The sequence below is a fragment of the Vitis vinifera genome, chromosome 13 (assembly GCF_030704535.1).
Source record: "Vitis vinifera cultivar Pinot Noir 40024 chromosome 13, ASM3070453v1".
Classification (NCBI taxonomy): Eukaryota; Viridiplantae; Streptophyta; class Magnoliopsida; order Vitales; family Vitaceae; genus Vitis; species Vitis vinifera.
This window is the reverse complement of record NC_081817.1, coordinates 15,366,765-15,385,374: the sequence shown is the minus strand read 5'-3', so window position 1 is coordinate 15,385,374 and position 18,610 is coordinate 15,366,765. Positions and strand designations below refer to the sequence as shown.

General features: G+C 31.6%; 1 protein-coding gene across 1 annotated transcript; it reads right to left on the bottom strand.

Moving 5' to 3' along the window:
• Window positions 1-14,336: 14,336 nt before the first annotated feature.
• On the bottom strand, window positions 14,337-15,879 carry LOC100262979 (uncharacterized protein At3g28850). Its single transcript, XM_002263716.4, has one exon. The coding sequence runs from the start codon at window positions 15,744-15,746 to the stop codon at window positions 14,616-14,618; it is 1,131 nt and encodes a 376-aa protein (XP_002263752.1). The 5' UTR covers window positions 15,747-15,879; the 3' UTR covers window positions 14,337-14,615.
• Between the last annotated feature and the right edge of the window lie 2,731 nt (window positions 15,880-18,610).

Sequence of the window (18,610 nt, the reverse complement as noted above, 5' to 3'; positions counted from 1 at the left end):
AAAATTTAGAAGATAAAAGCAACTATGAGACTGTATTAAATACATAAAGCCTATCACTGACAAGATTTAAAAGATAAAAGTAACTATGAGACTGTATTAAAGCCATTAAACACATCTAAGTGACTAGAAAACCTCCCAAAAAAAAGCCATAAACAATCTTGAAACTGCCATACGAGATTTTCAAGCCTTAGATCAAGGTCATTGGCCTTTCTCTTATATTAACTTTTAGCTGTTGTCATTTGTCTCAACCAAAAATAGAAGGTGCCCAATTTATTCAATGTTATTCCACTAATACCACTGTTGACCCATATGGTCTTTACAAAAGAGGAAATAACATCAAACTTTATTCTGCTCATAGTAACACAAAATATGTCCATATAAAAATATCTCCTAGTTTTTATGTAGGGTGAGGCAACGTTACCTGCACCACCTAGTCCTGATTTTGATTCCAAAAATGATGGCCCATAAATTGATGGATCCATAAGAAAATATTTTTTAGTAGCACCCAAGTTAACTTTACCTTTGATGTCCTATAAATTCTAGAAAAAATCACGGATGCATGGACAAATAAACAAAAAAATTAAAGCTAAAATAAAATATTGATCAAAACTATGAGAAGACAAGGTCATTGGCAGTTGGTTATACTAAAGAATAGAGTCTATTCCCCAAATCCCAAGAATGAGTTGTATAGACTTGGTTCATCCTGCTCCTGAACACTGAAATTACTGAATCGCTCTCTGCAACACAAGAAAATCAAAAGGAATTCAGTAAGTCAAATTTTTTTTAATGATGTACAATGTTTTATAATACAAAAAAAGGCACACCTACAAGTTTTTGAGCTTGCTCTGGTGTAAGCATGGCTAAGAACCCTCTAAAGTTTTTACTGTAATGGTGAAGTGCCACTGCATGTGCCTTATCAACATTGAAAACAATCCACCACAACATTTAGAATCATAAAAAAACATATCAAATGTTACAATCCATATTGTCAAAATCAGGTTAGGACATAGAAAACCAGTAGCCTATTCTTTTTAAGGATCATGGTCCCTTACTTTCCAGTAACTAAAGCTAGCATCTCATGGTTAGCTGAACCACAGATTCTGAATCCTGGTACGAGTGATCCCCCATATAAACATTGTAATGTTGCAAAAATCACAAAAAAAAAAAAAAACAAAATACTAGATTATACTCAAATTAGCTCCCCATTATCCTCATACTTCTCTACATAACATCAGTCACTCTTTCTATACCTTTTTATTAGCAATGGCTCCCTACAAGAAAGCAAAACTAAACAAGAAGAGAAGATGGAAGACTAAAATTAAAATTAATCAAAAGGTGTACTAAATTTTGAATTTTCTCTACAGATGGATCAAGAATGGATTAAGTTTGGAAAATTCACTATTCCAATGTTTCCTAAAAGTAATGTCATTTCAGATTCATAAACACATAGAAAGATTAGATAGATCACAAAAATACATTTTAGATAACCTCTGAAATGCAAAAAGCGATATTCAAAAGTTATAAGCTTCAAATGCTTCGTCTTTTTATTTTAAACAGTTAAATGATAATTTAGACAATTTTCCTAAACCTTCAAGTTCTGATATGCATTGCATCCCAATGGATACATATTTTGAAAGTTTCAATTGTAGGAAAATTTTAGAAGAATCTAAAGCTACATTTTCAAAATCTTTTTAAAATGAATTTCCAACACTTTCTGAGGAAAGCCTAGAATTTCAAAAATCAAGATTTTCTTTTTTCAAGCAAAAGAATTTGAATATCCCTCAAGACCTTGGACAGATAATAAGTCAAAAGGCTCAAGCTATAAGGGAAGCTAAACAAGAACATATAATGCAATTTCTTACTAACTATATCACTTTTGGAATTACTATTCAAGGGATGAGTTTCATTTGAATTACTCATTATGGCAACACCAATAATGAATGTCCAAAGCTTGATCCCTTGTGTAGGGAAATTCCACTAGAATGGCATGACTGTAAGTGTGCTCTTACTTATAGTATTTGCAAAGCCAACATTGACTTAAACAAATACAAGCCAGTAGTCATCAAGTTTAATAATGAGTCAATAGAACTAACTCTTGCTCTCTTCATGGATTATGAATTGTTTTATCAACTAATTTTCTCTCATCCCGATCAAACCGATGGATTTGGAAAAAAATTAGCAATTTGCGTATTAAATGCCTTCATCCGAGACTTCAAATTAGTTGAACTCATTGTTGAAAGTAAGCCTCATGAATGGTCAAATGATGGAAGAGTTTATCCTACTCAACATCTGATCCTTCTCAAAACCAATCATAGAAAACATTAATTGTTTGGTACAAAGAACCCTTGGTCCTGTACTAAAGTCAGCCTCAAAAAATAAATCAGACATTGGAGGTCAAGAATGATTGCAAGAAACCTTGATTCTAAGATTTATAGTTCTTCTAACTATAATCTCATCGTTGAAGACAATATTCAAAAAATCATCTATGCAAATGTTTTTCCAGAAGTCCCTCTTTTGTTCCAAACTCAATTTTCTTATCTTGTTGATAAGTACAAAAAGGATTACGTCATTGAAAAGAAAGCTCAACAACTTTTTGAGAAATATCTCTTAGAAATGCTCAGTTAAGAGATATCAAGAATTTTTTTGTACATTTGTAAAAAAAAAAAAAAAAAAAAACTATTCAAATAGTAGTGAATGGTGTCAAATAGTAGATTTTGTCTACCAATGTAATTTTCAAAAGGCAACGTGGAGAAAGAGAATTTATTCTCTTCTGATTTCTTTTAACACTTCTCTGACACAAGAAAAAGAAAACTCACCTCTTTCGGCAAACTTCAATAATACAACCAATTGTCTAAGATTTGATTGTGGATTTCAAAACTTTCAAGCACGTGAATTTCATCAAGGTTCAAGTCTGACATCTCCTCTATAAATAGGGATGCAACCTTCATCACTAATTGTGTATTTGATATTTTATTAATATATTTTTTTGTGGTGAGTTTTCTTTCATTTGATTTTGAGATTTAATTTTTTTTTCGACATTTAGGTTTAATCAAATATCAAGTGATTTATGAATAACAACATAATTATTTAAATTATATATTATCTAATAGTGCTAACATTTAATTTTATTTTAATATATGATATTTTATAAAATAAAAAAAAATTATTGGTGGATTATTTGAGAAGGGTCATCATGTTAGCATCAGTTTTATTAAAATTAAAATTCAATAGATTTATAAATTAAAATTAATTTATAAATGATTTTTTTTCTATAATTAAAATTAAAATTAAATAGATTTATAAAATGTTTATTTGTTTTCATTTTTAATATATATATATATATATATATATATATATATATATATATATATATATATATATATATATATATGTATATATGTATGTATGTATGTATGTATATTTGATATTTTATTAAAATATTTTTTTGTGATGAGTTATCTTTTATTTGATTTTGAGATTTAAAATATTTTTCGATTTTTAGGTTAAATTAAATATCAAGTGATTTATGAATAACAACATAATTATTTAAATTATATATTATTAATGGTTGATAACATTTAATTATATTTTAATTTATGATATTTTATCCAAAAAAAAAATTATTGGTGGATTATTTGAGAAAGGTCATCCTATTGGCATCAATTTTATTAAATTAAAATTAATATTCAATAGATTTATAAATTAAAATTAAAATTAAAATTAATTTATAAATTATTTATAAAATGTTTATTTGTTTTCATTTTTAATATTCAAATAATGTTTATATATATATATATTATTTTTTTTTTCTATAATTGTGTATTTGATATTTTATTAATATATTTTTCTATGGTGAGTTATCTTCTATTTGATTTTGAGATTAAATTTTTTTTTTTGACTTTTAGGTTTAATCAAATATCAAGTGATTTATGAATAACAATATAATTATTTAAATTATATATTATTTAATGGTTGATAACATTTAATTTTATTTTAATATATGATATTTTATCAAAAAAAAAATTATTGGTGAATTATTTGAGAAGGGTCATCTTGTTGGCATCAATTTTATTAAATTAAAATTAAAATTAAAATTAATTTATAAATTATTTATAAAATGTTTATTTGTTTTCATTTTTAATATTCAAATAATGTTTATATATATATATATATATGATTTTTTTTTCTCTATAATTGTTGTATTTTATATTTTATTAATATATTTTTTTGTGGTGAGTTATCTTTTATTTGATTTTGATATTTAAATTTTTTTTTCGACTTTTAGGTTTAATCAAATATCAAGTGATTTATGAATAACAATATAATTATTTAAATTATATATTATTTAATGGTTGATAACATTTAATTTTATTTTAATATATGATATTTTATCAAAAAAAATTATTGGTGAATTATTTGAGAAGGGTCATCTTGTTGGCATCAATTTTATTAAATTAAAATTAAAATTAAAATTAATTTATAAATTATTTATAAAATGTTTATTTGTTTTCATTTTTAATATTCAAATAATGTTTATATATATATATATATATATATATATATATATATATATAAATGATTTTTTTTTCTATAATTGTTGTATTTGATATTTTATTAATATACTTTTTTGTGGTGAGTTATCTTTTATTTGATTTTGAGATTTAAATTTTTTTTCGATTTTTAGGTTTAATCAAATATCAAGTGATTTATAAATAAAAATATAATTATTTAAAATATATATTATTTAATGGTTGATAATATTTAATTTTATTTTAATATATGATATTTTAACAAAAAAAAAAAATTATTGGTGGATTATTTGAGAAGGGTCATCCTATTGGCATCAATTTTATTAAAATTAAAATTAATATTCAATGGATTTATAAATTAAAATTAAAATTAAAATTAATTTATAAATTATTTTTTTCTATAATTAAAATTAATATTAAATAGATTTATAAAATGTTTATTTGTTTTCATTTTTAATATTCAAATAATGTTGATATATATATATATAAATGATTTTTTCTATAATTGTGTATTTGATATTTTATTAATATATTTTTCTGTGGTAAGTTATCTTTTATTTGATTTTGAGATTTAAAATATTTTTCAACTTTTAGGTTTAATTAAATATCAAGTGATTTATGAATAATAATATAATCATTTAAATTATATATTATTTAATGGTTTATAACATTTAATTTTATTTTAAGATATGATATTTTATCAACAAAAAAAATTATTAGTGGATTATTTGAGAAGGGTCATCATGTTGGCATCAATTTTATTAAAATTAAAATTAATATTCAATAGATTTATAAATTAAAATTAATATTAAATAGATTTATAAAATGTTTATTTGTTTTCATTTTTAATATTCAAATAATGTTTATATATATATAAATGATTTTTTCTATAATTGTGTATTTGATATTTTATTAATATATTTTTTTTGTGGTGAGTTATCTTTTATTTGATTTTGAGATTTAAAATATTTTTCGACTTTTAGGTTTAATCAAATATCAAGATATTTATGGATAACAATATAATTATTTAAATTATATATTATTTAATGGTTGATAACATTTAATTTTATTTTAATATATGATATTTTATCAAAAAAAAAATTATTGGTGGATTATTTTTTATTTACTTTTGAGATTCTTGTAATTGTTTAGCCTTTTAGGTTTAACTAAACATTTATTGATTTGTAACCCATTATCTGAGTTTTAAATTAAAATGTTATAAAACATTTATCTATGAATATATTTGTATCATAGATAACTATTTAAATAAAAAAATTTATTATTATGAAGTGATTTATATTTTTTCCCCCTAATGTGTAAGAAGGTGTTTTATTATATAATTGTGTATTCACATGTTAAAAGATTATATGCAATATCTCTTGAACATTCTTGTATGTGTGTTTTTGTAATTATTTTAATAAACAAGTATGTTAAGTTCAAAACACAAAGACTTGCTATTATTTTCATTGATTATTAAACCATTTGATATTGTATTTTTTGTAGGTAAATCATGTCTGAATCTATTGTTCCTGTAATTTGCTTTTGTAAAGGAAAAATGTTAAGGACAGAAATAGATGTAAAGTATATTAGGGATCAAGCTGTAATTGTGCCTTTGGATGTGCCCGTTAGTTCAATCTATGAACACTTGTTATCTATGATATACTCGAGAACTTGCATTGACAAAAAACAATTTCAATTAGTCCTCAACTGTAGGTATCCTTTAAAAAGGGAAAATAGGTTCCAACCTTGTCCAATATGGGATGATAATAGTTTATCTCAAATGTTGAAATTGGTTAACACATTTGGAATGGACGAAATTGAATTGTATATTGAACAAGTGTCAGTACGGCCACAAGTGAGAAGACAATTATTGGGTAACTTCACGCATTTATTACTTGGAGAAAATGATAATGTTGAGGAATTTGAGTATGGTTGTGGACCTAGTAGCGCCCCAGTTGCAATGACTTATGAGTGTAGAGCATATGAAAATGACGAAGAATGTGAATCCCAAGAAGGTGATGATCAAAGTGAGAGAGCAGAAGATGTTCAATATGATGGCCATGGGGTATTCAAATTTATTAATGAGGAAAAAATAATGTTAATGTTGTTTCATCTTTCTTAGCTCTTCACGAAGCAATGGAAAGTGAACAAGGAAGATATGTCTCTGTGGATGGGGAAGGTTGTGATATGTCAAATAACCCAGATCCTGAGGACCCAATGGAGTTTTCCCTTGTTCAGTATCACTCGGCACCATTGTTGCAATTTGAAAATGTAGAAAACATTGGTAATGTCGTTTCAAGTGACTGGACCCCATGGGGGAACACTGATATTGGAAACTTAGGTGGAGAGTTCATAGTTGGCTAAGTTTTTAATTCAAAAGCAGATTTACAACATGTTGCGAAGTTGTACTCTATTAGTGCAAACCAAGAGTACGTTGTTGTTTCGTCAACTAAAAAGTTGTTAGTCTTAAGATGCAAGAAGGCTAAGCAATCTCAATGTCCATGGAAACTTCGTGCTATGGTTGTAAAATGTACAACTTTATTTGCGATCAATAAACACAATGGTTCTCACAAATGTGTAAATCCTTGCTTGAATTGGGACCATCAACAATTAGATTCCAACTTGATTGTTGCTTATATCCAAGGAATGATTAAGGCACAATTCACATTGTTAGTGGCTGCTATTCAAGCAAGTATTGTGGAGAATTTCAGATACCAAATATCATACAAGAAAACATCTAAAGCAAAACTTAAAGCACTTAAAAACTTATTTGGTGATTTTTATAGTCATATGTAGAGCTGCCATATTTTTTCATTGCCTTAGAGCAGGCAAATCCAGGATGTGTTGTAATTTCAAAAACATTTCCTGGTATTATAGAGAATACAAAGATATTTCAGCGAGTTTTTTGGATATTTCATCCATCTATTGAAGGATTCAAGCATTGTCGGTCCGTACTCAATATTGATGGTACACATTTGTATGGAAAATATAAAGACACTTTAATTATTGCTATGGGTTGTGATGGAAATAATCAGTTATTCCCATTGGATTTTGCCTTAACAAAGGGTGAGAATACTGATAGTTGGGAATGGTTCTTGGCATGTATTAGAACTAAAGTAACTCATAAGAGGGGACTTTGTGTTGTATCATATTGACATCCAAGCATTATGATTGCAATGAGCGATGTTCATCTTGGTTGGTCTGAGCCATACACATATCATAGGGTTTGTATGCGTCATCTTGCCAACAATTTTATAACTTGATTTAAGGATAAAATATTGAAAAATCTTATGTGCAGAGTAACCTTAGCAACCAAGATTGAAAAATTCAACAAACATATGAACACAATTGGGAAGATTAATGCAATTGCACAACAATAGTTGGAAGCAATCCCTTTTGAGAAATGGGTGCTCTCTCATGACAGAGGTCGAAGGTATGACATCATGACTATTAACATGTCGGAAGTGTTCAATAGTGTGCTTAAAAGGGCTCGTAGCTTACCCGTAACTATTTTGGTTCAATTGACATTTTTTCGGCTAAATAGTTACTTTCTTTTGAGAAGGGAACAAGGTGCTAATCAACTTGCTTCAAATGAGGAATACACTCCATATATCGATGCTAAGATTAAGACAAATGTGGTTAAGGCGGGATCTCATGAGATTGTTTTATATGATCACATCCAAGGACAATTCCATGTGAAGACTAGTAAGGGTACTAAGAGTATCTCAATTGGTGGTCGAACATATCGTGTCAACTTACATGAGCATGAATGCATGTGTGGTAAAACACTCATATATGGATTCCCATGTAGCCATATTCTAGCAGCATGTCATTTTCGTTCAATTGATTTTAGACCACTTGTTCAACACTACTACAGTACACAATCATACTATAATACTTGGGCACACTTATTCCATCCCATTTTCAATGTATATGAGTGGTCTCCTTATGATGGTTCGATTATCGTGCCTTCTGAGTTGATGAAACATGCATCAAGTGGATGACTTAAATCAAGTCGTTTGCATAATGAAATGGATGTTAGAAAGAGCAAAACTTCTATTACATGTGGGTTATGCAAACAAAGTGGTCACAATTGTCGCTCTTGTCAAAACAGTAGTAGAGTTGATTAGATCATGTGATGTATGCATGCAATTTTCTTGGATATTGTGATGTAAGCTACTATGATACTACCTTTATGCAATTATTGGATTTGGTTTTATTATAAATATTGATGTTATTTGCATAATTAGGTTATTTGTATTTGGAATAATGTCCATACTATAGGGGACACTTTGTCAAAATTTTGAAATTTTCTATTAAAAATATTAACAAAATCCTCCATTGTATTTGTGTCTCTAATTTTAATTTAGACTAGTATGACTTGTTTATTGGTCATAAATGAATTGATCTACTTAAATTTATCAAATTGATATATACTTAATATAGGGAAAACTCTATAAATTTTTAAAACTTTTCCATTATAAATATTTTTTTTATTTAAAAACAATAAGTATTGTTTATTTATCTTCACAATTTTGTTATAGATATGGAGTATAAAGGACATAGTTTTGATCTAGATCCATTAGATACGTCTGTTTTGGTTCTACAGGATAGACACAGGTCTCATTTAGTTGACTCTGGCCAAGTATGTATATGAAAGCACACAATATTTCTTTAAAGAATGAAAAAAATTGGAGTTTACTATCTAAATGATTTATTTGTATTTTTACAGCTTACTTCAGTCTTGACTTGTCCACAATATATATTTAGGTTTATGCGGGAATGGGATATGGATCCTCGTCCTCGACCTTATATTATTCGATTTAGATTTTATGGTGTATACCGTATTGGACACATTACACTAGATTGGGGACTGATCACTAGTCTAGTTCAGAGATAACATCCTAAGACACACATATTTCACCTACCTATTGGGAAGATGACCATTACTTTACAGGATGTTGCTATCATATTAGGATTTTGTATTCATGGGCTTCCCATCACTGGCACATGTGACATAGATTGGTCACTGCTATGTTATGAACTTTTAGGTGTGACTCCCCCTACATATGAGATTAAAGGATTAGGGATATCGACACGATGGCTATGTCACCAGTTCTTTCATTCACCAGTTGATTCAAATGATGCCACATTAGAGCGGTATGCACAAGCTTTCATATTAGTACTCATAGGTTCAACTCTATTTACAGACAAGAAGGGTACCCACATCCATATGTGTTATCTCCCACTGCTTAGAGACTTGACTCAAACATCTATGTATAGTTGGGGTAGTGCAATATTAGCACACCTATATAGGGAGTTGTGTCAAGCGAGTTTGGATGGTGCCACCGATATTGCTGGATGTGTCACACTATTACAGATATAATTAATTATTCACATTAGATTAAAATTTCTAGTTGCTTCAAGTTTATAATTTAAGTAAAATTTTAATGTTAAATTTTTTCCCATTGTGGTCTTGGGATAGACTCCACGTGGGTCAACCCAATTTTGGTCAATCACCAGCCCCTCCAGTAGCTCCGCATTTAGATCATGATGCATATGATTTACCAATTGAGGGTCCTATTGGGGTACACCATGGATTATTGGATGAAGACCAGGGATTACATGATGAGGCATTATTAGGCGAGGGTTTACCAGTTGATCTATTAGGATGTAGGTAGAGAGTACCTTTATCATGGGCTCAAAACCCATCACGTGTTTTGACATTTGATTGAGACCAATTAGATGCACAAACCCATGACCAGGTACATATAAGATGTAATGTGCTATTGTTAACCATATAAACATTAACATTATTAATGTCAAATGTTGATTTTAAAAGGTTTTATGGGAGCCTTACATGGGAGACTTAGTTTCCCATCTTCCAACGATATCTCTAGCAAACCAGGAGATTTAACGGATGATGTCACCTCTTATCTGCTTTGACATTGTCGAGTGGCATCGACTAGAGCTTTTAATTTTTTTTTTTAGATCACTAGTATGGTTGAGATTGCTAGTCGATTTGTTGAGCCTACTTCAAGCGCATTAGAAGACATTCATCGGATTGCTATTGATATTTTACATGTTATTGGAGAGGAGCATCACATAGATTTAGTCTGTCAGTCGCCTACACCATCAGACTCATCCATGAGACCACCTATGTCAGCCATTACAGTTAGGATGCAACCTATTTGAGGTCGAGAGAGAGAGAGGTAGTAGGCGAGATGGTGGGCGAGCTAGTCAACAACCTCGACGATTTATGCATCCACCCAAGACCATGTTAGCACCATCCACATTATCTACCCCATTTGTACCTGAGGCTTCCACACTGCCTCATTCACCCTTACCATCATCTTCACCTAGACTTTCTCCCTTAGAGCATGTCATATCAGATACCACTCTACCATCACCTGTATTTCCTCCCATAGAGGCCACTATACCTGATGTCACTAAACCAGAGACTACCCCACTATCTACTAATCTACCATCACATTTATCCTCTCTCGAGAAGACCACTACACCACATGTCACCTCACCATCATCACTTATATCGTCTCTCATTGAGCCCATTCTATCAGATGTTATTGCACCAGCTACCACTACATCAGATGTCATTCTTCCATCTCTTATATCACATCTCCTAGATGCTACCATATCAGATATCACTATACCTGAGATCACCCCACCATCTACCACCTTACTGTCACCTACACCTCTTTCCATAGAGACGACCATGCATTATACCCTTACACATGCTACACAGTTAGATGTATGCCCACCTAGGCGACTTCGTGGTCCACGTAAACGTCGAGTCTTGCCTCCATCAACTCCATCTCAATCTATACATACCGAGACATGACAGATTGCATAGATAGATTTGACAAAGATGTCTCTGTATCATAGGCGGTCACAGATAAAGAGGAAGACCCCATCATGTGGCACTCATTGAGGACTGTTTTTTTAGTTTTTGTGTTTATTTTCATTTGCATTATATTGTTAACTTTTTTATTATGAACAAATTATTATATATTTAAATGAAAATATGATAAATTTTAAACTTGAATTGAACTTTTATATATATATATATATATATATATATATGTATGTGTGTGTGTGTGTGTGTGATATTATAAACCACTTACATATAACAATCTGACAATCTAAAAAATTGGTTTTAGGTTTAAATTTAAACTAAGTATATTTATAACTAATTAGTTACAACAACAACACTATATTGATATAGAAAAAATAATGCATTAAAAAAAATTACAATCTAAACCTCTAATTAAAATAATTCTTAAACCAATACTACTTACGAACTTGAATATTCGCATGATTTGAAATTTGAACTTAAAAAATTAGTTTTAGGTTTAAATTTAAAGTTATGATCACCAACTACTATTTTGACTACTTTTTTTTTTTTAAATTCAAAAACCGTGATTACCAATTACGGTTTTGTGATGTGAATACCCACATGAATAAGACACACATCACATTGAAAATTATTTTGAGAATAAAATTAATTTATGAATATTTTGTTTTAAAGAAATCATTTTTGGCCCAAACTCCCGTTAGTACCCAATAAGGAATATTTTTCTTATTCTCAATGAATTTACAAAAATATTCCAAAAGCATTTTAATATATTTACCAAAACAGTTAAACTAAATAGTGAATTGATTGGAAAAACAAATGTATTTTCTTTCTAGAATTCTATATTTTAAGAAATGGAAAAACAATTTCTATTAGGTTGGCATTTTAAGTTTAAAATTTTAAGCCTTTTCATTCCATTTTGATCCCATTTTGAAAGGAAAAAAATGGGAAAAAAAAATTGTTGTATTTAAGTAATTTTTCAATCATTTACCCACTTGAAATCATATTATATTTTGTACAAATGCATAATTGACTTTAATTTTTGCACAAAGTTACAAAATAATATTATATTCTTCATTATGAGGGTATAAAATAGTATATTTATACTAATTATATTTATATTGAATATAGTGCCAATTATTTTAATAAAATTAAACAAAATTTTTTTATATCAAATTAAAGACATGAATTATTTAATTTAATATATTACTATTCTTTAAATAATGAGATCAATTAAAGTTAAATATTTCTATTAAACCACTCACTTATTTTTAGTAAATATAAAATCAAAATAATATAATATTTTTATTTAAAAAAATTAAAGTTAAATATTTTAAATCAAGCAACATATATATATATATATATATATATATATATATATATATATATATATATATATATATATATATATATAAAAATTAAAGTTAAAGCCGAAGTTGGTGACTACGACTTAGACTATTTTTAAAGTAGTCAAAGTCATAGTCACCTATTACGGTTTTAGAATTAAAGTTAAAGTCGTAGTTGGTGACTACGACTTTGACTACTTTTAAAAATGGTCAAAGTCGTAGTTACCAACTACAATTTTAAACTTAAAGTTAAAACTATGGTTGATGACTACGGTTTTGATCGTTTTTAAAAAATAAAACCGTAGTCACCAACTACGACTTTGTAATGTGGCAATCTAAGTGGCACAAGTGCACTAGATTGGACATTATTTTGAAAACCGGTTTACTTTATGGAATTATTTTTTAAAAATATTGCATTTTGGGTCAAAACTCAAAAAAATATGAAGACATTGTGGCAACTGTTGGTCATGTGTAGGTGAGGAGGTTAGGGTTATGATAGTGTATTGGGATAGTAAAGAGAAAAAAATAGAAAGAACTACTTCTATAAATATTGATAAATATTGCAAAAGAAGTAATTATTGCAACAAATAAAAGGAAAATTGATGGATTCTTGAGAATGGATTCAAGAATAAGGATTTTTTAATTTAATATTGTTAATAGGGATTAGTATTGACATAAAATATTATTAGGATTGTCAAATCGATAATTTGAGATATATATTTAATAGTAATAGTTTTTTTTTTATTTTTTTATTTTTTCCATGTTGTATCATGTGAGGATTAAGTTTTTCAATAGTAAATTCTTTGGAATCAAGAGTGCTTCAATAGTAATTACTTTGAACCTAATCTCTAGAGATTTGGTTAGAGACTATTAGTACTAATAGTATTTGATTTTGTCAACTTTAAAAGGAATAAATTTGAGGCTAATCACCCATTGTAAAGTTTCACTTAATCGAGAAATAAAGTCTCATCTAATTGGATACATTTGTTATTTGATAGTGAGAGTAAAAATATTTGAATGCATTTAACTTGATTTGATATAAAATTGTCATCGACATAAACATAAAAAAGTTTGATCGAAAAGTTTTGAATTCTTTAGCATGCTTTGAACTCAAAAGTTCTTATGAAAAGTATTGTAAATTGTATCTTCTATTTGTATTCATGATTTTATTTTATTTATTTATTTATTATCAATGAATGATGAAACTATATTAATATTCGTTATTGAGCTTTAAGCTCGTATCATTTCATTAACAAATTTTCAAATATTTTCAGTTCATACGAGTAGCGATGGTGTTAGGTTGGGAATTTGTCCTTATTAGGAATTTTGGTTTAAACTTTTACTTTGATACATTGTTTAAATGTTAAAAATCAATTACTATTTGAATTGCTTAAATTTAAAGTTGTTTGTATAATAGTATAGCAGTTGATGTGTTGATTTTTATATAAATTGAGTTTTGAGGATTATAATTATAATGTGTTTTATTACTCGGAACATGAATTTGGTAATTAACAACGTACTTTCCATTTACAATGAAAAGTATGATTCATTCTTCACCTTGAGCCCATTTGAAAAGGAAAGAAAAGAGAATACTAAAGCTGATTAACTGTTGTCTCCATTGGGAAATCAAATTTCTATTACACCATGCATTTATCATAACCCTAAAAACATGATGCTGGATTATTCCAGTTGAATTCTACACAGGGAATGTAGAAAGGCTTCCAATCCAAAAGCAATACAGAAAAACCACCAGGAAAGGCAAGAATGGAGGGGTGTATATTACAACCAAAATACAATCATTTAAGAAGAAGAAGAGGAAAAAAGGATATGGAGAAGACATACACAGCCAAAATGAGAAAAGTGGAAGCTTCAGCAGCAAATGGGGCAAATAATGAGTCCATTTTCGTTACAGTGGGGGCAATTATTTGACAAGCCGTGATTCCCGTCATCGGAAACTATTTTGCGGCTGCCGCAGCATTTATAGCACATGACAAACCGAATTCCAGCGCACCCTTCACAGGGGCCTTTAGAGTGATCAATGGGAAGGCCATGGAAGAGGGCCCGGAGTCGACCTTGCTCGTGCAGCCCCAAGACCTGTTCCGCTCCACCAATGTACCTCCCCTTTATGAAAAGCCTTGGAGGGAGTGCTTTGCAATCCAGTATCCTCCACAACTCCTCCCTAAATTCCAGGTGCATCGACACGTCCCTCTCGTAAAATATCACCCGGAAGCTCTCGAGCAGAAACCTAATACTAGTGCAGTCTTCAAAGGTCTTTCTTATCCCTCTAAGGCTGGTTGTATAGAGAACTACTGCATCGCTGCCTCCCGGCGGGCATCTTTCCTCAAAGCCTAGTAGAGGGTTTGTGTCATCCTCCACTCTCCGCGCCTTTGGAGGGGGTTCATCATCGATTTCAACATCTTCTTCCTTCATTCTAGCTTTCCTCTCTTCTTCATTGATTCTAATTTGATCCATCACTGCCTGCTGGAAGGCAGCAAGAAGGTTGGGGTCGAAGAGGCTACCAGAGTTCAAGTCCGGCCTTCGAAAAGACGATATGTCTATTTCTGATAAAGGGGTGTGCCCAGGATTTCCTGTAGCTTCCCAAGTTCCATCATCCTTCCGCTGGAATCCTGGTTCTGACCTTACCGGATTCTCCGATTTTTCCTTTACACCAACCGGGTCTTTTGCCCTCACTGGAGGCCCGATGTTTTCTTTATCATCCATAAGATCATCAAATTCCATGTCTTCACCTTCAAGGTCTCTCATAAGCTCCATCACATCGATAACTTCAGGTTCTCGCTCTGTTCCACCAGTCCGATCCAACCCATTCTGCACTGTCCCTTTGCACACGAACTGAGCTTGAACGCCTACACTCGGATTCCAAGATGAGCCATCCAAAAACCCATCGGATGCATTCACCTGAAGAACCCGATCTTCCTTCAGATAACCAATGGGTCGAATGGATTTCAGTTTCTTCAGCAACTTTCCTTTCATTCCCTTCATTTTCCCCAATTCAGCTAGCCGGAGACGAAAGATTTCAGAGAAACTTCAAACAAGAAAGGCAGGTCAGGACAAAAGGTGGGGGGCTCACTTTTGTATTTTTAGGCATTTTCAGATGCGTCCTTTTCTACGCCATAACGGCTAGAAAGTTTGGCATGCCCCTTTTTTGAAATTTAAAAATGGTTTGGGGTTGGGAGGAGGTGTGATCTCGTGCGGTAGAGTCCAGCGCAAGGGAGCAGCGAATCCAAGTGGTGTCACACCACGTCATCTGATGATTGCAGTGTGGGGGCATGATTTTATGTAATGAGTGTGTTTGCTTAAAGGCCGGGCAGTAGGCAACGGTCATAATTGTTAGATGGGGCCTTTCTGGGATAAACCATGAAAAATTTGGGGATATCAAAATTTTTTATTCTCAACTACAAAGAAAGTGCAAGTTTTATTTTATTTTATTTTCAAATTTTCAAAAATGAAATAAAAGAAACCACTCATGCTATATTTTTTATATTAATTAACTTTTTTAAATATCATAATTATCTTTATTTTTAATAAAAATATTTTTAAAATACACTTTCAAATATAAAATCATATCATCATGGTAATTACAGATGATAATTGGCATATTGTCTTAAATAACACATGTGTTGAATAAAGATAATCATGTTTAAGAATATTTTTTAAATCCCATAAGAGATTATGACTATTTCTCTATTTCGCTCTCCCTCTATCTCATCAGATTATATATAATATTAAATAAAAATAATTTGATTGATTTTTTATTTTCACCTTTTCTTAACATATGTCAACTAAATTTTAATTTCATAAAAATAAATTGCAAAAATTTATAATATTTATTTATTTATAAATTATATTTATTTTTAATGTAATTTAAAATTATAAAATTTAAAATAATAATAATAAATGGTATCGGATGGGGTGAGTGCGGGAATTCTTATACCCACTCATCCCATGCTATTTATTTATTAGGGATGAGAATAAATGTAAATGAATAGGGCATCGTAGAATTGATTGGAAAGGAATGTATTCTATTCTAGTTGTCCCCATGTAGACTAAACCATGCTTTCTCAATTTGAGGGGAAGTGTTGGACATAAGGATTGTCTAGAGGAGGAAGAAGATGGTTTACTATGGAGTCCAAAGCTTTTGAACTTGTGATTGATGAAGTTGGAGGCAAGCTGAGAGGATGCATTTGGGAGAGATGCAAAGGGATATCATCTTAGATCAGATTTGGGGATGCAAGTCTCAGCAGCTTGTTGGCTAGAGTTGAATCCTGCTGTAGAGATAGAGATGATAGAAGTTGGTCCCTCGTTTGGGAGAAGGAGGGAAGGAAGTATAGAATGGAACATCGTACAAATGAGGCGGGAAGATTTATTCTCTGCTCTGTTCGTGATTTAGAGGCAAAAAGATTTTGCTTAATTTTTCCAAAAGGGAAGGGGTTATCTACAGGATGGAATATCTTGGCTGAGAAGTTGAGAGAGGTTGGGGTAGCTCCCTTTGGAGGATTAAAGGACCCCCTTTCACTTGAGGTGCTGAAGAAGGAAAAGAAGCTTGAACCAAGGACCTTTGCGGATGTAGCAAAATCGAAAATGGGTAGACTTGGGAATAAGGTCTGGTTGGAAGTGAGAAGGAAGGTGAAGCCTGGTAGATTAGAGCAGCTGGGTTGTTGCTTAGTGGGTAGATGGGAAAAGGTGGAGAACCATCCCCCTAAGTTGGATTATCTGAAAAACTGGGTTGTTCACGCTTGGCTCCTCAAAGGCAAGTTGGACATAGCTGTAATGGGAGGTGGGCTAATGTTCTTTGAGTTTGAATTGGTTAGTGAGGTCGAGCGTGTTCTTGCTAGAGGGAAGAGAAAGGTTCTAGGCAATGTATTATTGCTGGAAAGATGGCACCCGAAGGTAGGGTGTTTTAGCAATGGAGCCTTTGCTAACGAGACATGGGTGAGAGTGGTGGGTCTTCCCCTTCACTTATGGAACCGAGAGGTGTTTAAGTTGATAGGAGATGGTTGTGGTGGGTTCATTGCTGTGGACAACAAGACGGCTTCAATGGCAGAGTTGTAATGGGCTAGACTGTTGGTGAAAATGGTGGGCAGGGACACACCTTCCTCCGTCCAAATTGTGGATGAGAAAGGGTGCTTCTCAGTCCAGCTGTGGTGGGAATCCCCACCTTGGTTTTCTCAGGTGGTGCTGACGGGAAGTTGTCTCGGGAAAGGGGTTGCAGTGGTCGAAGCAGAAACAGGGAGTGGGTCACGTGATGAGTGCAGAGGAGGCGTGTTGGTGAAGGATGATGGACAACCAAAGGAGCAGGGGGGAGTAGTTGATCCGCCCTGTGGTAGCTCTTCAAGAGGGGCTACAGGCTTTCCATCTGAGTCAACTGAAAGGGGGCTTGGTGCGGAGGTGACTGATGGAGAAGATAGCCTTGGGATTAGAAACCAAGGTGCAGGGAAAGTAGCCAGTTTGGGAGGCCTTAAATCCGAGCCAGCAGCTTGTGATTTTGGGCCCGTTTGGGAGGCCTAGTTCAGTAGCGGGCTTGGGGAGGCTAGTCTCAAGCCAGCCTCTGAGGGTGCCTAGAAGTTTGGGCCGGATTTTGTGAGCCGAGGCCTATCACGTTAAAAGGGTGGGTAATGGGTTGCGAGGATAGGCCTTTTTTCATAAAGGGCTCGATTGTGGGCTGCGAGGGGAGGGTCGGCATGGGTTTTGAGCCTGGGTTGAGGGGGATAAAAGGAGTTAGGGCTTTTCCTCTTGTCGAGGTCAGGGAGATGGAAATTAGGGCTACGATGGAAGCTTCGGGTGGTCAAGAAAAGGAGGACAGGGGGGTCGTTTGCTTTCTCGGAGGAGATTGGAGGGATTCTAAG

What these genes read in the sequence shown, in the direction of transcription:
- LOC100262979 (XM_002263716.4), bottom strand. Translation starts at nt 15,746, where the DNA reads ATGAAGGGAATGAAAGGAAAGTTGCTGAAGAAACTGAAATCCATTCGA.